Below are 16,884 nucleotides of genomic sequence, written 5' to 3'. Positions count from 1 at the left end.
GCAGCCCCCATGCCTCTGGACCCTGCGCTGCCGGAGCCCGGGAGGGGAAGTGCCCGGCCGGCGGCTGGGGTCCGGAGGCAAGGGGGCTGCCTGAAGCCCATAGCACTCGGGCAGCTCGGCTCTTAAACAGAGCTGAAGAGTCCAGGGAGGAACAGAGCTGCCGCGGGAGGGGAAGTGCCCGGCCAGCATTTTCCTGGACATGTTCGGCTTTTTGGCAATTCCCCCCGGACGGGGGTTTGATTGCCGAAAAACCGGACATGTCCGGGAAAAACCGGACGTATGGTAACCCTATTTGAATTCTTGCGCTTGACAGTATAGAGCGCTGCACAGCCAATATCCAGTACCTCAGGCTGAGAATACACTAAGGGATTTGCAAACATAAGTCACTTGTGCTAGCAGCTGTAGGCCATATTCTGCTCTTGGTTACAACCAGTGTCCTTGCAACTCCCCTGACGTGAATAGAGCTACTTCAAATTTACACTGCTGTAATTGAGTCCATTTGGCCTCTGAGCTCTGAACTGAAGAGTGGAATCTCTCTGATAAATCAGACAACTTTGTGCACAGTCTGTATTGCCATTATGTGTATTTTCCTCCACTTTAATGTCCACTCCCAATTTAATGTCCACTGTAATTTTCCTGAGACAGTGCATTGATTTCCCTTCTCCCGCCAAAGCCTGCTGAATACTCATCCTAATCCACAGGTAAACTAAAACTGACTCACAGGTCTTAGAAGAAACATTCCTGCTTTCTTTCTGTAGGTCCTCTCCATATCTCATCCTTTCCACCCTTAATTGCTTGTACCTGACAACTCTCTCATCCCTTCCCCAGTTGCATGCCCTTCTCTCTCTCTCTCTCTCTCTCTCTCTCTCTGAGATGTTGTTGCCAGAGCCTGGACCCCAAACCAAGCTAGTGCTGGGAACTGCTGTGTGGTAACCACTAGAGTGAAGGACTTCCCATGTTAATGGCTTTTAGAGCAGAAAGGGGAACCTCCCCCATATACCACATACTAAGCGGGACACTTTGCTACCACACAAAGTCAAAGGCCTTCATCAGTTCACTGTTCAGTGCAGGGGAAATGGCTGTTGTGGGTAACAGACATATTCAGGCCAGCGCTGCAGCTAGCAATTTGAAATTAGTTTTGTACTACTGCTGAGCAAATTGTGCCTGATATATATAAAATTGGCATGTATCCATTTGAATTGAAAGTGGAATTCAATTTCGCCACATACGCAACTAGAGGTGGCAAATAATTTAGAATTTAATGTATTTATTTTTTAAATCTCATGAAATTAATAGGATATGTTATTCTGTAAATATGTTAACAAAACATTTGCCCAGCAGTATTTTTAAACATACTAGCCACTTCTTTTCCCCCCAGCCCTGCCTGCATACCAAAGTTACCATTCTGTGATTGCTCCCACGGCAGGCACAATTAGCTAGTGAAATCCAGCAGTGTTAATAAAAGGCCTGTTGAAGAAAAATCAATCTGCCAGTAACCATGCAAAACATTGCCCCTATCTGATTAAATATAGTATGAAGTGACTGGCATACACCCATGATTCAGACTCAGATCACATCTTTGTAGCACATAGATCAGGGATTCTCAAACTGGGGGTTGGGACCCCTCAGGGGGTCGTGAGGTTATTACATGGGGGGGGGGGTTGTGAGCTGTCAGCCTCCACCCCAAACCCCGCTTTGTCTCCAGCATTTATAATGGTGTTAAATATATAAACAAGTGTTTTTAATTTATAAGGGGGTTCGCACTCAGAGGCTTGCTATGTGAAAGGGGTCACCAGTACAATAGTTTGAGAACCACTGACACAGATGAAGGTTGTGAAGGGTTTCATTTTGTAAAATGTTCACAACAAAAGTGAAAAAGTCATAGTTTTGGAACATAATAAGAAATGGAACAAAAAGTTCCTCTCCTCGATCTCACCAAATAGCAGGTCTGGGGTGGGTTTATGCAATTTTGCAGTCGTTTTCACAAGTTCTCATCACCTTTTCTGATCTTTTGCTAGGAGAAAGTCGTTTTCAGTGGCTTGTGCACTTGTGACACAGCGCTGAAGAAAAGAGGCTTTCCTCTTCCCTTCTCATTGTATCTTGAAATTGGTGAACGCTAGGAAAGTGTTCCCGGCTCTGCGTAATATGCAAAAAAACCTGCCCCCCCCCCCCCCCAAGCCTTTCACCTGTCTGGAGAAGGATGTAAAATTCAGTGGCTCAGTTTTGTACTAACAAGCACAAAGTTTCAGAAAACTCAGTATTAAAACCCTAGATCAGTAAGTGATACATTCACAGAGCTGTTTCCCTCCTCCATTGTTGGGATACCCCAGCAAACAGACAGAGACAATGATCATGAATGATCAGGTTTGACACTGACCACCTTATTTTAGCAGCATCCCAGACCATCTCATACCCTCATGCCCTGGCTCCTTTAAAGCCTTTTGCTTTTCTCCAGATCTTTGTGAAATCAAACTTGAAAGATGGGAAGAGGGGATAGGTTGTCCAGATTAGAAGGACCTGAGAGCACTGACCTTTCCCTTAGAAGCTGTCAAGAAATGCTGCATAACACAGGCTGCAGGATAGCTCTTCAGAGTTAGCGCAGATCATTGATTGATCATTTGCCCCCTTGTGTGCTCCTACAGCTGCTGTTATCTTTTCAGGACAGGACAATCCCATGAGGCTGCAGCCGGTCCCCTGGCTTTGTACCTCTCTGACTAATACTCAAGCAGCACAGGGGTGTCTCCTTCTCCTGTCTTTTCCCTCTTGCTGCGCGCCCTTCCATAGCTCTCTGTTGTCTTCCAGTCCCTTACTTCTTGGGGGAGGGGTAGAGGGGCGTAAGGTAGGATGGGGGGAGAGGTGGCAGCTAGGATGGGAATAGCAGGAACAGACAAAGCCAAAACAACTTAAATGAACCAGCCAAACCTACAGAGCTCCTGCACTTTAGAATCAACAAACTCATTTGGTCATTCCTTAGGATTGTGTATTTTTAAAAAAAAAAAATTTTTTTTGAGGTTTGGATGTAGTCCCTTTAGGGAAACGATATTGGATTAAATTGTAATTCTTTGAGCAGCTCTCACCTTCCCCTGCAGAAAGTTTGAATGGTACAGTCTGCTGGCTAGATGCTATTCACGGAATGCCAGCCTTTAGGTTACTCTGGGAGCCGATTTGGGATCAGCAGCTGGGGGAAGGGGAGGAATGGAAGCAGGCCTCTTTCCTTTGCACTCTCTTCTTCTCTCTCAAACACACTTACTCTTCCACTCTTTTCATTCTTCTATTTTCCTTTCCTCAAAATAATTCCCTAATCTTTCTTTGCTTTTTCTTTCTCCCGCTTAACTCTCTTTCCTTTTACTACCTGTTTTTAGCCTCACTCTTCTGTCCTGTATCTATTGGTCCCTCTTTTAAAGGTAACCTGCAAAAGGGAAATTCTTTGTGTATTCTTGCTGCTTTTTGATATACAAGGAAGCCCTGACAGTTTTTTTTAAAGGTGGCTTTTCCCTGCTTTCTCCTTTAGAAATACCAGGAGTATCTCATCTTGTCTTGTCAGTTTGTTCTGGAGCACTCACCACAGGACTGGCTGCAAAAGAAGGAATGTTGTATCTTTCAAAAGAGAGCTTTTCTCCCAAGTGTTTCCACCCTTTTGAATTAAATAGGTTTTAACATTTAAGCAGTCTAACGAAATAGCCCTGCCCCTCTCAGCTGCTCAGCTTTGTCTGTTGTTACTTGTGATGTCCTAATCCTGCTGCTTCTCCAGTCCACAACAGAATCTTTCGGGAGAGAACAGGGAAGACCAGATCTAAATTTCTAATGTGGAAAACAAGCAGAAAAGGTCACAAATAGTTGTGGGCAAGTTACCTTTAGCAGCTTTAAAGCAGGATTTTCATACTGTAGAAAACTTTAAAATCTATCTTATTAGGAAAGTGGATTTTGATTTTGTGCCTTTCCTACATTTTTAGAAATATCAAATGTATTTGGGCCAGATTGTTCCACCTTCATTCCCCAGGAGTAGTAGCTTACTGCACAAGTAGCTTTTGTTGAAATATATGGGACTATTTGAGGAGTAAATTACTACTCAACATGAAAAAGGATATTTGAATCTGACTGTCTTTGTTTAACCAAATATTCCCCCCCCCCCCCCCCCCTTCCATTCTCCTTATTCCTCTGCTTAAAATCCATAATGCTGGATTTGTTGCTTCACAGTTATTTTAGTGGCATCACAAGCACCTGATTGCGACTTCACCAGAAGTTCCAGCAGAGGGAGAAGCTGGGCAGTGCAGCCGAACAAGTTTATTGAAAACAAGCAGTTTAACAAATGCAGATGGAAGCCAATCGCTTTAAAGCCAAAGCTCTCTCTTTTCACCTGCTGACCCATTTTGCACATTTCCCTGCAGGGCATACCTGCCCTTGTGGCTTTATCAAATAACCTGGGATGAGCTGTGAAAAAACATCCTGTGCAGAAGGTGGATGAGAAAAGCTTTCTGGGTGGGATTTTCACCTTGGCCAAGGAGATTTGGATGCCCAATTCCTGTTAATTTCTATGGGCTTTGAAAATCCCACCTTTTTGTCTTCACTGTAAAACTGAAATCTTTTTCCCATTACACACACCCACTGCTTGGCGGCCCAAGGAACTGCATTAAACTCTGCTAAGAATCTTGATCTTCTTCCCTTTCCTCTGGTTTTCCTCACCACTGCCCTCTTCTGACTCCTCTCCTTCGTTCAGCTTTTCTGAGAAGGGACCTCCGGTGTCTTAGAAGGCAAGCTGATATCACCACTTAGACATTCTGGATATGCTTAGGAATGATCAGCCGGCGGAAATAGATCTTTGATTCACACTGCCCTCTTTTTATCTGGTTTGTCAGATCCAGGCATGGTAACAGAGAGCCAATGCAATCCTGTCCCAGAAATGAGCTCACAGACTCAAAGCCTGATGGCACAGGCATGTTAAATAGTTTGCTTGGCAGGAAAGTCAAAGCTGCTTGAAATGTGAGCTTTCCCCCCATGTCATTACTAATTTGAAAATAGTTTCAGGTCACCCCCAAAATATGCTATATTTTACACACTTTTAACTTGGAAATAGGTCCCCTTTTCAGAGAAAATGAGTTCACGGGTAAGTAAAAATTGGCCCAGACCAAGCTAAGGTTGGTTTTGAAAATCAGACCATGCCAGGATAGCTGAGAAGGCAGCAAAGTGCATTGCCAGCCCTTTGCCAGCAGAAAAACTAGCTTTGTGCTTGCAGTTAGAAGTGTCTAACAATCGTGTATTTCTCAGCATGGAGGAGAGGGAATGGGAGCACTTTGAATTGTGCTATAAGGTGAGTGTCTGGGGGATATGGACTGGACAGGCATGAAGGAGGAGACATGGGTCTGAGTGTGACACAAGAAGGAAAGCTGGACGATTTGAGGTTGTGGTGTCAACATTTGCAAAAGTGGCCACTAACGTGGTCTGTCTTCACTTTTTGGGTGCTCCATTGATGGCACCTAGGACCCGACTTTGAGGTTCTGAGAGCCTGTGCTTCCTATTAATGTCATTTAGAATTGGGGCTGCTTTGAAAACCAGCCCAAAGGTGTCTGAAGCTGGACACCCATGAATTGCGGCACCCCAATGCAGTGGCCGCTTCTGATCATTTGGGCCTTACATCTGTTTTGCAACAAGGCAAAATAAAATCCTTTGTTTAATGCCATTTTTGGAGTTTTTGTTGCATATCCCCTTTCTGCTTTGTTAAACCAGAATATTCAGCAATATTTGCAATCAAAACATACAGCCTTGACAGAATGAAACCTTTATACCTACATGGCAAAACACCAAGAAAAATGTTTGAGAAATTCCCCAAATTCCTGCGCATTCATGTCTTTTTTTCACCTCAGTCATTTTGCAAAGCAATAGCCACAATTTACACTTGTTTTTCTTCTGCATATTGGGGAAAGAGGGGCATTTGTTTCTCTCCTTGAAAGGAAATTTAAAAAATTTGATTCATCTGGTGTAGGAGGCATTAGACACTCATGCCCTCCACCCCCTCAGTATCCTGCTTGAAGGCTGCTAATAGCTTTGATGTTGGCAGATTTGCTGTAGCAGCTCTGAAGGTCAGGCAGAGGCGGAGCAAGAAGGATGTTTGGGGGTGGGTTCCTGGAAAGTGCTCATGGGGAGGGGAAACTCTGCAGTGTTCCATAGAAACACCAGGTGGACCCATTATGTAAAGTCTCCCCAAGTGTTTGGCAACATTTCATTCAACACTGTATATCTAGGACATAGGAATTATCCTCCCGTGATCCATCCAGTGCAGTAACTTGTCTCTGATACTGGCCAGAACCAGATGCTTCAGAGCACAATGCAAAAGATCCATAATGGACAATTATGAAATAACCTGCCCAGAAAGGACATTCCTTCACAATCCCCTCAACTAGGGTTTGTTTTTGCCCTAAACCATAAGGGGTTATATTGCCTGTATATAGCATAATATATATACTATATCCTACCTAATGTAACTGTGGATAGTCTCATCATCTTCATGAAGCTTTTATGATAGCTCTATGATTTGAGTCCATGATTTGAGTCCAAAGGTTGCTGGCTCTATTGCATAAATAATATTTCTTTCTATCAGTTTTAAATTTTCTGCCATTTAAGTTAATTGACTGTCACCTTTATTTTGCATTATGGGAAAGGTCAGGTGAGTGCTCCTATTTACCCTTTTGTATACCATTCACTACTGTATACTTCCGTCATTCCCCATCTTATTCATCCCCAGTCTAAACTAAGCAGCCCCAGTCTCTCTTCATCTGGAAGTCGTTCTATGCTGATAGTCATTTTTGTCACCCACCTGAGCACCTGCTCTGTTTCTGCTGTATCTTTTTAGAGATAGGTTGACCAGAACTGAACACAGTACTCCAGGTGATGGCATACCATAGACATATATTATGTCATTATAACATTTGCAGTGTTATCTTCTATCCTATTGTTTATGTATAACCTAACAGTCTGTCTGTTTCTTGACAGCAGCTGCTGCACGTTAAGCAGAGGTTTTCATTGAGCTGTCTATAGTGACACCCAGGTCTTTTTCCCAAATCATTAGAACAATGTGTTGGAGAAATTCAACTTATTTCTTCCAGTGTGCATTTCCTTGCATGTGTCAAGAATAAATTTCATCTGTCATCTTGCTGCCAGTTCCCCGAGCTTTATTAGGTCCCTCTGAAGTTCTTTGGCATCTTCACTAGTCTTAGCTAACCTAAATTATTTTGTGTTATCTATAGATGTTTCCCCCTTTTCCAGATAATTGACAAATGTGTTAATGAACATCAGTCATGTGGAACCTTGGGGTACCCAATTAGCTTAGGCTAATTATATATATCATAGGACTGGAAGGGACTCGAGAGGTCATCTAGTCCAGTCTCCTGCACTCATGGCAGGACTAAGTATTATCTAGATCATCCCTGACGGGTGTTTGTCTAACCTCATAAAAATCTCCAATGATGGAGATTCCACAACTTCCCTATGCAATTTATTCCAGTGCTTAACCACCCTGACAGAAAGATTTTCCTAATGTTCAACCTAAACCTCCCTTGCTGCAATTTAGCCCACTGCTTCTTGTCCTGTCCTCAGAGGTTAAGAAGAACAGTTTTTCTCCCTCCTCCTTGTAACAACCTTTTATGTACTTGAAAACTTATCATGTCCCCTCTCAGTTTTCTCTTTTCCAGACTAAACAAACCCAATTTTTTCAAGCTTCCCTCACAGGTCATGTTTTCTAGACCTTTAATCATTTTTGTTGCTCTTCTCTGGACTTTCTCCAATTTGTCCACATCTTTCCTGAAATGTGGTGCCCAGAACTGGACACAATACTCCAGTTGAGGCCTAATCAGCATGGAGTAAAGAGGAAGAATTACTTCTTGTGTCTTGCTTATCACACTCCTACTAATACATCCCAGAATGATGTTCACTTTTTTTGCAACAGTGTTACACTGTTGACTCATTTAGCTTGTGGTCCACTAGGACCCCCAGATCCCTTTCCGCAGTACTCCTTCCTAGGCAGTCATTTCCCATTTTGTATGTGTGCAACTGATTGTTCCTTCCTAAGTGGAGTACGTTGCATTTGTCCTTATTGAATTTCATCCTATTTACTTTCTGCCATAGGCAGAGCAGACCAAGAAGCGACACTTCCTCTCTCACAGTACAGAGCAACAGAAAGGTCTAGCCATGCACTTAAAACTTAAACCATAGTTGAGCTGAGATTTCCAGATGGGACAGGCACCTCTGATTCTGAACCCATTGGGAAATGGGGACATTTAAAGATGTGCCCCTGTGACCCAGAGGACTTGGGGAAACAAGACAATCCTGTGTACTGAGGACTGTTGCTTTTGGCCTTGCATAAGAGCAGGAGAAGGAGATAGCTTTTGGTACAATCTGAAAATCACTGGCCTTCACTGGCTTCTTTTTTCTTTTCAAAGGTGAAAGCCACAGATGCGGATGAAGGTGTTAATGGGAGAGTGTGGTACAGGATTGTCAGGGGTAAGTCTAGGTGCCTCTTTGCAACAGAGAATCGTGTGTCCATGTGATTTGGTTAACTGAAGTTTTGCTATCACCTTTTGGCCGGATAAGCACACTGGCAAACTTGCATGATGTAACTATTTCATCACATTGTGGCCTTCTTTGGCCTGCCCTACAGCTAACAGAAACACCCCTTTCCCTATATATTAAATTTCATCATTCTCTCCCCCATCCATTGTAATACTTATGGTCAGAAGAGATAAGTCCTTGATAATTTGGGTTCTGCTATGGTAACTGTAGTTAGACGGCAATTACACTCTAGTTGCATTGTCGTTTTGGTTTTTGATACCGGCAATAGCTACCAGATAGACGTTGTTACCTATATCGCTGAGATGGATGACAGCATAATAATGTAGTTAATGCACCTAACTTCTAACAACATATGTGTTAGATATAAATCCAAAGGAGTAAGGATAAGTAATTGCATATTGATGTAAAACTTCCGGATATATGAATTAGTGATAGTCAGGTCTCAAAAAGCACCATTCCAGTGTAATTCCCCTGCATTTACACTGACCCATTACAGCCTGCTCCACATTACTACCTCTTAAGCCTTTTTAGGGAATTAATGTGATATGCATCCACACAGCGTATTTTTTTAAATTTGTCACAACCAATTTTAGAGCCTTGATTGGGCCCTGCAAAGGGAAAGGAAGTCTCCTGAGCACATTTTTGTTGAAAACGGTTTAGCTAGTATGGTTTCTCTGTAGTGTGGGTGGGGATTAAACTTTTTTAGTTGATCCAGCTTTAAAAGTAGTTCTGAGTTGTGCTTAGTATGGATGAGGCTTGGTAATCAAGGGCAATGAACAATATGCCCATTCCAATACTTAACAACACCAGTATCACCTCTGAGTCACTTTTCCACAATTCTACTTTGCTGTATGTGGGGATCCCATGATGTCTGTTCCACTTGGAGAACTGATTGATATGTACTTTGTTGTGTTTTGTTTATTTATTGACAGGAAACAATTATAACCACTTTCGGATCAACCCCAGCAGTGGGCTGGTCATGAGGGGCTTACGGCACCTGGACAGAGAGCACAATTCCTCCCATGTCCTGGAGGTGGAAGCCTACAACAGTGAACAAGGATCAATGAGGAGCTCTGTTAGGGTAAGGACATAACTGCGGTTGAGCTAGAGGGGTGCAGCAGAAGCAATGAGGAGCTACATCAGAGTAAGGTTGGCACTGGGTGAGTGAGGGGGATCAGCAGAAGTGATGAAGCACTCATGACTGGACCTTGAGTAACAAGAGGGTAAGGGTAAAACCAGACAAAACTTTGTGAGACGTTTTTTAGTGCAGAATATTAGAGTGGTTTCATCAAATGTTAGTAATTTCCACGCATTGCGATGCAGAGTCAGCAGAGATGGAAATATCAGCAAAGTGCTGTAGAAATGACTGATGGAAATTCTATGGTTACTGCTTTTGGGTGGAGGATATTTTTCTGTGCCATTTCATAACGTAATTAGGCTGAAAATTGACAAGAGAATCATCAGCAAAGGGAATTTTTTTTTCAAGTGATTAGAAATGGGTTATGCTGAATTTATTTAGTTACAAGTTAGAAAAAAGAAGATACATAATCAATTCAGAACACAATATACATACACAGACAACATGATATTGAAAAACTGTTTAACTGTATGGTTACATTTGCCCAATATTTGTCCAGGTATGGAAATTTCCCTCCTCCTTTTTGAATATACAGTCTTGCTTACTTAGCTTCCTTTTGCTATTTTCACATCATGGCTTTGTAAGGCAGCTGTACTCTTGATCTGTCTGAAAATACAGGTGTGTGGCCAGTGGCATATTTAAATAAAACAGACCTCAGTAGTAGTAATATTTGTTATAAGTACAACTCCATTCTTCGTGAAGGATCCCAAAGAACTTCTGCCCCAATCCTGCAGTCGGATCCGTGTAGCTGAACCTCTGTAGCATGCAGACCCACTGACTTCAGCAGAGTTCTGCATGGATGCAGGAATCTGCCTACGTGGATGCAATTATAGGATTGAGGCCTATATACAAACACCATCATTCAGCTGTGGAAGAGGAGGCCAGGAACAAGCTGGCAGATAGCCAGTCTGCAGCACACCATTCGTGGAGAAAGGATATTTTGGCCTACACACTGGAGTGGACCGCAACACTTACAAAATTTACAGGATCATTAATGCCTATGTGGCACAAACAGGATCTCACTTTTTAAGGTCTCGTCCCAATGACTCTCACACAGTAAAGTGCGTAGAATTCAAATTGTGTCTACTTCATAAGGAGGCAGGGCTGAGTCAGCTCTACCAGGATTTGAATTAGTGGTTGCCATCTTCCCAGCAAATAAAGCAAACTCACAAAATTCACAAATGTTGTGACAAGTTGGCAAAAAAACACAAAATTGGGCAATCACTTTATTACTGTTATCAACTTCCCAGCTATATTTTTTTCTTTTTATTGGAATTACGTGAGATGGACTCACAGGGGAATGTCATGATTTGTACTTGTAACTTCTCCTAGTGGTGTCCACTGAAGTGGCGAGTATCTATGTCCTAATTGTACTGGTCTGTGGAGAGGCTCCCGGTCCTTGAAATGCAAGAGAGCAGCTCCTTCTGCCAGGGAAGCCTCTTTCTCATTGTTTTCTTCAGGACAAATTCCAGGCAGTGTGCAGTACACTAATGGTTTGTTTTGGGGATTCCCCCAGGTGATAGTGTATGTGGAAGATGTAAACGATGAGGTGCCTGTGTTTACCCAACGGCAGTATAACCGTCTGGGGCTGCGAGAGACTGCAGGGATTGGAACTTCTGTCGCAGTTGTCCGGGCAACAGATCGAGACACAGGTAAGGAGGTTGTGGTGAGCTGCAAAAATCTGCCATCACTGCTCCCCAGCCTCTTGTGGGATCACACCATCTGTCTCTGGTTGTGTGAGTGAATTCTTGCCTCTCCTTCCCCACTCTTGGTATGGGAGTGCAAAGGATGCAGATTAGTGCCTGAAATAACAGAGAGAGCTTAGGGAGACTCAAGCCTGCAGCCGCTGACCTGTCCAGTTCCTCTGATTTGGGGTTCTTTTACTCCAGACAGCAGGGGCCAGTCCATCGATAGATGGACATTTAGTCATTGCTTTGTCCCAAGCCTTCTCAGGGAAGGGAGGAGGTCTGTCATACCATCTCATTAGTACCTTTGGGCAGCTTAGAGGAAAAATCACTAAAATAGTAAAAGAAATGATAAAACCAGCTGTGCTGTGAGTGGGGTTAACCTGTCTTGGCTTAAAGTGCTTCAGCTAATTCAGATTAAGATGGAACATTACATTCTGGGACTCGGGCTGCACCTCCATATTAGATATAAGAATATCTGTAACCTCTTCCATTTTAAGTAGATTAGGGGCACCCCTCAGGCTTTCAGCAAGTTGACCTGCTGGGCAAAGTTTTAGGGGTCCTGTGGTCTTGTCTGCTTCTCTGTGAAGTCCAGTCTAACTCTGATCATTTGTTCCTCCTCCAGGGAATGGAGGCCTGGTGAATTATAAAATCCTGACTGGCTCTGAGGGGAAGTTTGAAATTGATGAGAGCACTGGCCTCATCACCACCATCGACTACCTGGACTATGAGACAAAAACCAGTTACCTGATGAATGTCTCTGCCACAGACCAGGCACCCCCCAACAACCAAGGTTTCTGCAGCGTCTATGTCAGCCTGTTGAATGAACTGGATGAGGCTGTGCAGTTCTCAAACCTCACCTATGAGGCAGTGATTACAGAGAACATCCCCACAGGCTCGGAGGTGTTGCGCGTCCTGGCACGCTCCATTGACAACCTGAACCAGATCACCTACAAGTTTGATCCCAACACCAATGCTCAGGCACTGTCCCTGTTCAAGATCAATGGAATCACTGTACGTAGCTAACAATGGCCAATCCGGCCAAGGCTTTAGGTGCTTGAACAGTAAGCACGACATGGATATTCACAATCTTTGTGGTTGTTTGTCCCTGGTAGGGTGTCATCACAGTCAAAGGCCAGGTGGATCGAGAGAAGGGGGATTTCTACACTTTAACAGTAGTGGCAGATGATGGGGGACCAAAGGTTGACTCTACTGTGGTGAGTGGATTTTAGCTGTTTTTGCAGTAGTCCTTTATCCTAGACTTGGTACAAGCCAAACAAGAGCTGACTACATGAGAACATCCTTTTATTTCTCTTGTTTGGGAGGGAATACCCCAGCCAACCATCACTCACCTCTTCTTTTGAAGGGTTGTCTTTTGTTTCTTACTTCTAACCCGCTTAATCTTTATCCACCTCCCCGGGATGCAGCTGCCCTGCTGGGAGGACAGACTACAGTGGCCTCCTCAGAGGCTTGCAACTTCAGCTCCCTAAGGAGCTAGTGCTCTAGTAGTTTTGCAACTCACAATCTCACCTCTCTACTTCCCCAAGGGCCAGGTGAATCCCCACTGCAATATGCCTGGTCTGCATCCACCCAGGTACTTTCAGATGTGCATTTTCTGCTAAACATGAATCATTTTTGTGGCCTTGCCCCTCCTCTAACAGTGCTAAGACTTGGGGCTCTGCTGTGGCAGCATCATGCCCACCACACCACCATAATTGGGGTCTCCACCATGCCAGCACAGTGCTCACCACGCTTCCAAGAGTTTCCCCCATACCAACAGAATGCCCACACATTATAAGGATGGTCACAGAACCTTCTTTTTTCCCCTTTTCTCTTTGCACGCGCCTTCCTCTCTCTCTTCCTGTCAGCGCTCTGCAGTGCTATCTCCTGAACTGCTAACTCATGGGTTGTATGGTGAGGTGATTGTTAACCTGAAGTTTCCTTGAATAACCTCCATGAGGTCTCTTGGTTGGGTCCTAGGCCTATGGTCTTGATCCCACTCCTAAACTAAGCACTGCACTCTTGCCAAGCCCTCCAGAAAATTAGTGAGTGCAAGAGCCCTGTATTATAGGGTCATGTACATAAACATGGGGTGTGGTGGTTTAATTTCTACATAAGAGAGTGCTGGGCTTTTCAAAAAAGGAACTATTTAGCGTTTGGAGGAGATTACTCACCAGATTAAAACAATTTTCAGGTAGGTAAAATTTGGGGTCTAAAATATTTGATAGTGTGGTTGTGTGGTTGACACTCCTTCCTGAATACCCCCTTGGGGTTGCAAAGATTTATGATCTTCAAGCAACTTGTAGGTCATATACGCTACAACGCCTAACACAAAAGGTCAGCTAAGGATTGGAACTACAGGTCAGGTCCTTGGTGTAAAGGTAATGAAGTTATGCTGATTTACACTAGCTGAGGATCTGACCTAGAGATTTTAACTCCTAATTTTCTTCTTTTTGTTTTAAATCAGACACTGAATATCATTTGAGGATTGTATGCTGTGGTTTAAAGGACTCCAATAGCTTGAATTTTGGTACATTTGTTGCCTTTAAAAATTATGTCTGCTCAGGCAATTGATACTGGCCTCCAGCAGTCAGGGTGTCAGCTTCTAGACACTCTCATGGTAATTTCTGGGTTAATTCTGTAGTCCGAAGATTGAGGTTTTAGAGCAAGTGGCCAGGGTTGGGGTGAAGCAAATTACCCGTGGAATGTTCAGTGGTTTGCAGAAAGTGTTGGGGGTAGGGGGCGGTTTTCACACTGATAAAATAATCTGAATTTTGATAGAAGTGTTTGCCTTTCCCCTCGGGGGTCCTGCCTCCACATCACAAAGCTGCTCAACAAAAAGGAACCTCGCACAGCGCAATCTGCCTGGCAGTCCTGCTCAGGAGAGGCTCCGAGATGGAATAGCAATTGAGTGCTCTGGGCGTGGATTAAGGTGCACTGGCAAAGCTATGGAGGGGAAGTTTGCACAGCACCTGCCTGCACTGTTCTGGTTCCACCAACCTCCCCTTCCCTCGCCTTTCTAAAGCACTTAGTTCATACCATGTTTTTAAAAGAGAAGGGAAAAATCTGTTAACTGTATTTTTTTCTTTTTTTCCCCATTCTGCTTCCCTCCAACAGAAGGTAAGAGTGTTTGTTCCTAGTTCTGTATGCCTCCCTTCCTTCCTCCTGCCTGCCTTCCTCTCTGATAGTCACTGCATAGGTAGCTGTGCAAAACTTGTGTCTGGTCCTGAATAGGGGGCAGCTCCAGGAGAACTGGGCACCACACAGAGTGGTAGCATCTACTCTATCCTTTAACAGGTACAGCATGTACTCCCAGTGCCCCTGCGCAGCTCCACCTGCCAAGACTGGGGTGGAGAGGAGCTAGAGCCTTGGCCCTTTCGACTCCACTCCTGTGAGGTTTCTAGCGCTGCTGCTGGTACTCGAGTTCCCCAGTCCTTGTGCTTTGGGAATTCAAGGACTGTGATCAATCCTGGCCTCTGTGCAGAGGGTGGGGGAGGCCCTTTGAACCCTCTTTACTCTTCCCCCACCCTTGCAGCCTCAACTTTGCTGTCTCCTGACTCATGAGTACTCAGCAACACAGCCTTCATGTTCGCTTCACCTGGGTTTTTTGTTGGAGTATTTTAAAAAACACATCTGGAGCCGGATTCTCAGCTGGTATAAATCATCATAGCTGCGTTGAAGTCCAGGAACTCTCCTGATTTCTACCAGCTGAGCAATCTGGCCCCTCTGTGGCCATCCAAGTAGGTGTACAAGGAAGGTAAATTAAGTTTACTAAAAGGTCTGGAAAGAAGGTAAGCCAGCTTCCAAGAAACATACCCTCCCTTGTGTAGTGGGAGCTTGCCTCAGCAGCTGCAGATTTTCTTCTTGAGCCGACTGGGTTTTCCCCTCTCCTGCCTTCTTTTTTAGCTATAACAATAACAGTCACCCAAACTCAAAAAAAACCCCACAGGTTTCCTCCAGGACGTGATCACATTGACTAGCTCTGCACCTGGGGACTGTTAGCACCCATAAATAGAGCCTCAGGAACAAAACTGTTCTTCCTCTCTTTCTCTCCCATTATATATAGTGTCTAAGTTTTTAATTTTGAACATGATGACAGCATTTCCTCTGGCTAGTCACAGAAGAGGCTGTCGCTTGTCTCCTCTTTGAGTTGTTGACCACAGCTGAGCAACATCTGTATCTAACACTTCTCTTTCCTGCTGATGTTGCTACTACTGTTGCGTCTTAGTGCTGCATCTATAAATATGAATGCTGAATCACAACTGATTTTATTTATGGAGCTTTGTGTATTAGGTTTCTCTGTATCCATCCCTCCTGTCTCTCTGAATTGCTGTTTACCTGACACAGCTGAATGGTACACAGATTGCAGCTTAGGCATGGAACCCATCTGTCCATAGAATTGTGGCTCCATCTTGTGTGGACCAGGGTATCATCCCCTCTAACTGGGAAGAAATGTATCCATTATCCCAGGAAGAAACTCTGGGCTTATTCACACCCAAAACTTCCCCAAGTTGCAGCAGTTTAGTTAAACGATGCAAACTTCTGTGTGAACACTCAGGCCAGCTTATAAATGGCTTATGTCGATTTAGTCTATATCAAATCCTTCCCAGTGTAAATGAAATCAAAATAAACCAGTGCAAGCTTGTGTGTAGACAAAGCTATGAATTCTCATGAGTTTAACAGCAAAGGCCTGGGCCTGCACAATACTAGCAGAGCATCCCCTGCCGGGATGGGTCTATACAATTTCTAATTAGCCAGTTAAAACTGAGAGCTCTGAGTGGAGGGGGACCCCCTCAAGTGCTACACTGTCTTCCCCCTGTTATGCCAGCCTTCACCCCTCCCTTGTCTACCTTACGTGCATATGCAGAAGATTCATGCATTATAGGTTATAAGGCCAGAAGGGACCAGCATAATCCTCTAATTTGACCTCCAGTATAACACAGGCCATAGGACTTCCCTCAATTAATTCCTGTTTGAATTAGACATCTTCAATAAGTTTGAAGGAGTTAGTGCAGCAGCCTTTCAACACTTGAGACCTTGGACTCAAAAAGTAAAATGAGCGCCATGGGTCCCATCCTTACCCCTAGCGGAGTGGACATTTGTCCATACTCCTAAACAACAGTAATATTTTCATGGTTGTTAATCCCTTCTCAGGTGAGTCCCTGAACTGCACCAGCTCCCTCAGTAAGTCAAGCTTGAAATCCATCAGCAGCACCAAGTGAGGAAGGATTGCATAGGGCCTGCGGTCAGTGCGTCTGTCCCTCCCTTCCAGGAGCTCTCAAATGCACTTAACACTAACTGCATGCCAAAGATTGTGAAAAGGGGGAGTCCCCAGCCACTCAGCAGGGCCTGGGTTTCCACGCCTTTCATTGAAATCTATGGTTCTTCTGACATTGTCAGCACATCTGGTGAGATTTAATACAATGGGATTGGAAGGCAACACTGGAACGCCAGCTTATGATCTTTAAGATACTCTACACATATCTCAGTTTCACCCGA

General features: G+C 44.1%; 2 protein-coding genes across 3 annotated transcripts in view; one reads left to right on the top strand and one right to left on the bottom strand.

Annotated features, from left to right (window-relative positions):
- The window catches only part of C7H10orf105 (chromosome 7 C10orf105 homolog), an 11,285-nt gene extending 8,406 nt beyond the window's left edge, over positions 1-2,879 (bottom strand). The window contains exon 1 of the mRNA XM_034775592.1: positions 2,532-2,879. The gene's annotated coding sequence lies outside the window, so the exon portion shown is untranslated. The remainder of the gene's footprint in view (positions 1-2,531) is intronic.
- Positions 1-16,884, top strand: part of CDH23 (cadherin related 23) — a 544,508-nt gene that overhangs the window by 405,487 nt on the left and 122,137 nt on the right. For both annotated transcript variants that reach the window (XM_034775586.1, XM_034775587.1), the window contains 6 exons: positions 8,433-8,493; positions 9,495-9,643; positions 11,217-11,352; positions 12,011-12,399; positions 12,501-12,602; positions 14,503-14,505. In XM_034775586.1, coding sequence (XP_034631477.1) covers positions 8,433-8,493; positions 9,495-9,643; positions 11,217-11,352; positions 12,011-12,399; positions 12,501-12,602; positions 14,503-14,505 — 840 coding nt within the window. The remainder of the gene's footprint in view (positions 1-8,432; positions 8,494-9,494; positions 9,644-11,216; positions 11,353-12,010; positions 12,400-12,500; positions 12,603-14,502; positions 14,506-16,884) is intronic.

This window comes from Trachemys scripta, chromosome 7 (assembly GCF_013100865.1).
Source record: "Trachemys scripta elegans isolate TJP31775 chromosome 7, CAS_Tse_1.0, whole genome shotgun sequence".
In the NCBI taxonomy this organism is placed as follows: Eukaryota; Metazoa; Chordata; order Testudines; family Emydidae; genus Trachemys; species Trachemys scripta.
Note: the sequence above shows the minus strand (reverse complement) of the source record. Positions and strands in the feature narration are given on the sequence as shown.